Here is a 1828-nt window from a genome sequence, read left to right on the forward strand (position 1 = left end):
TACCGGAGCCTGCCCCTGGACCCGGCGGTACCCTTCGATACCCAGCGCGGCATTATCCCCAACAGCTAGGGCAGAGTGGACGGTGTCCCAGGTCTGTATCTGCAGGGATACGCGTGGGACACGTGTCGAGCACAGCTGGTGGGTTGGGGGGCTTTGGGGTGGGAAGCTCTGTTCACCAAGGGCACTGGGACAAGGCAGTCGCACGCCTCAGTCAGAAGGTGGAAACCGAGGAAACGAGGCGCCTCTGTCAGGCGTGAAGACCTGGCCCGTCCCCAGCTCGCGTGAGGGGTGTCTGGTTTAGCAGCAAACAGCGCTGAAGGTTATGGTGGTTTTACTGGGCCTCGGAGTCTGTTCCTGAAGCGATACAGCCCGTACGGCTGTTTAGTGCTGACCTGCAGCTACACAAATCCCTGTGACAGCACCGTCGAAGGGCTGCGCTCTCTTCCCACTGCAGGGATACGTTCTTCCACTGCCCACAGCTTGATGTGACACCCAGGGACAGGGCAAGGACTTGCAGGCAGGAGGGTCCATGGCCACACGCTGGACTGAGCCCGGCTGTTCTGTGTGCCCGTGCAGGTCTGTACTGCAGCGGGTGGGTGAAGAGAGGACCCACGGGCGTGATCATCACCACCATGAACGACAGCTTTGACACTGCCCAGTCTGTGCTGGAGGATCTCCAGGTGGGCATGCTGGACGTGTCCACCTCCAGAGAAGGCTTTGGGGCTGTGGAGAGCATCCTGCGCAGCCGAGGTCAGTGGCGGGGGGGGGGTGTGTGTGTGTGAGCCACCGTAGCAGCCAGCATGAAGGTGTGATGGAGCTGAACACCTCCTGGATCTGGGTATCCTGGGGCAGCGAGTCCTGCGAGCCACTTTTGGGAGCAGAGTCTGAATCATGGAAACATGTTTTGCTGCTGTTTCATTGCTCTAAAGCCCAGGGAGAGCAGGACTCGATTTCCTTCAAACTCGGTGTCATTGCTAAGCTTAATGACCACTTTCTGGGAAGGGCCGTTAAAAGCAGCACGGACCTTGGGTAAAATGTCACTGTCAGCTGCCTAGACAGCGAGCTATTGCTCTTGAGTGGCTTTTCCTAGTGATCCTTCTGGGCCAGTTGGAGGAAAGATTAAAATGCCCAAGAGAGTAATTTGCTGTTGCTGTGTTTAAAGGCATTCCATTAAAGTGTGTGCGTTTTGCCTTTTAACTGTCTGAGGTTTAACAGTGAACTGGAAGTGTTTTGTCCCCCGAGGTGATGCCAGGCTCGTTGTTGTTACAGCTTGCAAAGGTCTGACTGATCAGAGTCGACTGGAACCTGCCGTCCCTCTCTTCGCGGTGTTAGAAATTATTATTCCTTTGTGAAGCTGAAGTCTGACGCCGTGTCGGAAAAGGGCAGGGATTGCTGGCACATCAGGTCCCTGCTCGGGGAGGTGAGGCTCAACTCGTTTTCACTTGGTTCTCTCTCCTGTCTCTCGCTGTCACCCCAGGGATCCGTCCTGTTTCCTTCTCGGACTGGGAAAAGATAGATGCTGCTGAAGTGGCAAGAGGCAAAGCTGCTGGTAAACCTCGTGAGAAGATAGTGGATCCTCAGGAGATGCTGCAGCTGATCGGTCACTAATGCAGCAGCGATGGGAATGCGGCGCTGGTCCACCTGGTACTGTCCTGGGGCAACGCCAGCGGGTTGCGGGCAGGGCCCGGGAGCGCAGGTCTTGTGCCCGGTGCTGGTGGCCGCTCTGGAGAGGTGTGTGACGCTTGAGCCTCTCTGGTAACGATGAACTCTGGGTTCCCAAAGTGAATGTCTCAAAACATCTGAGGCTGCTGGCAGGCGGCCGGCGCGC

General features: G+C 56.9%; 1 protein-coding gene across 1 annotated transcript in view; it reads left to right on the forward strand.

Moving 5' to 3' along the window:
* FDXR (ferredoxin reductase) overlaps positions 1–1608 on the forward strand; it is an 11637-nt gene extending 10029 nt beyond the window's left edge. The window contains 3 exon segments of the mRNA XM_009880066.1: positions 1–91; positions 577–750; positions 1478–1608. The exon segment at positions 1–91 is cut by the window's left edge and continues 4 nt beyond it. Of these exon segments, the coding sequence (XP_009878368.1) occupies positions 1–91; positions 577–750; positions 1478–1608 (396 nt within the window).
* The last annotated feature ends 220 nt before the right edge of the window (positions 1609–1828 follow it).

The sequence above is a fragment of the Charadrius vociferus genome, unplaced genomic scaffold (assembly GCF_000708025.1).
Source record: "Charadrius vociferus isolate BGI_N301 unplaced genomic scaffold, ASM70802v2 scaffold260, whole genome shotgun sequence".
Classification (NCBI taxonomy): domain Eukaryota; kingdom Metazoa; phylum Chordata; class Aves; order Charadriiformes; family Charadriidae; genus Charadrius; species Charadrius vociferus.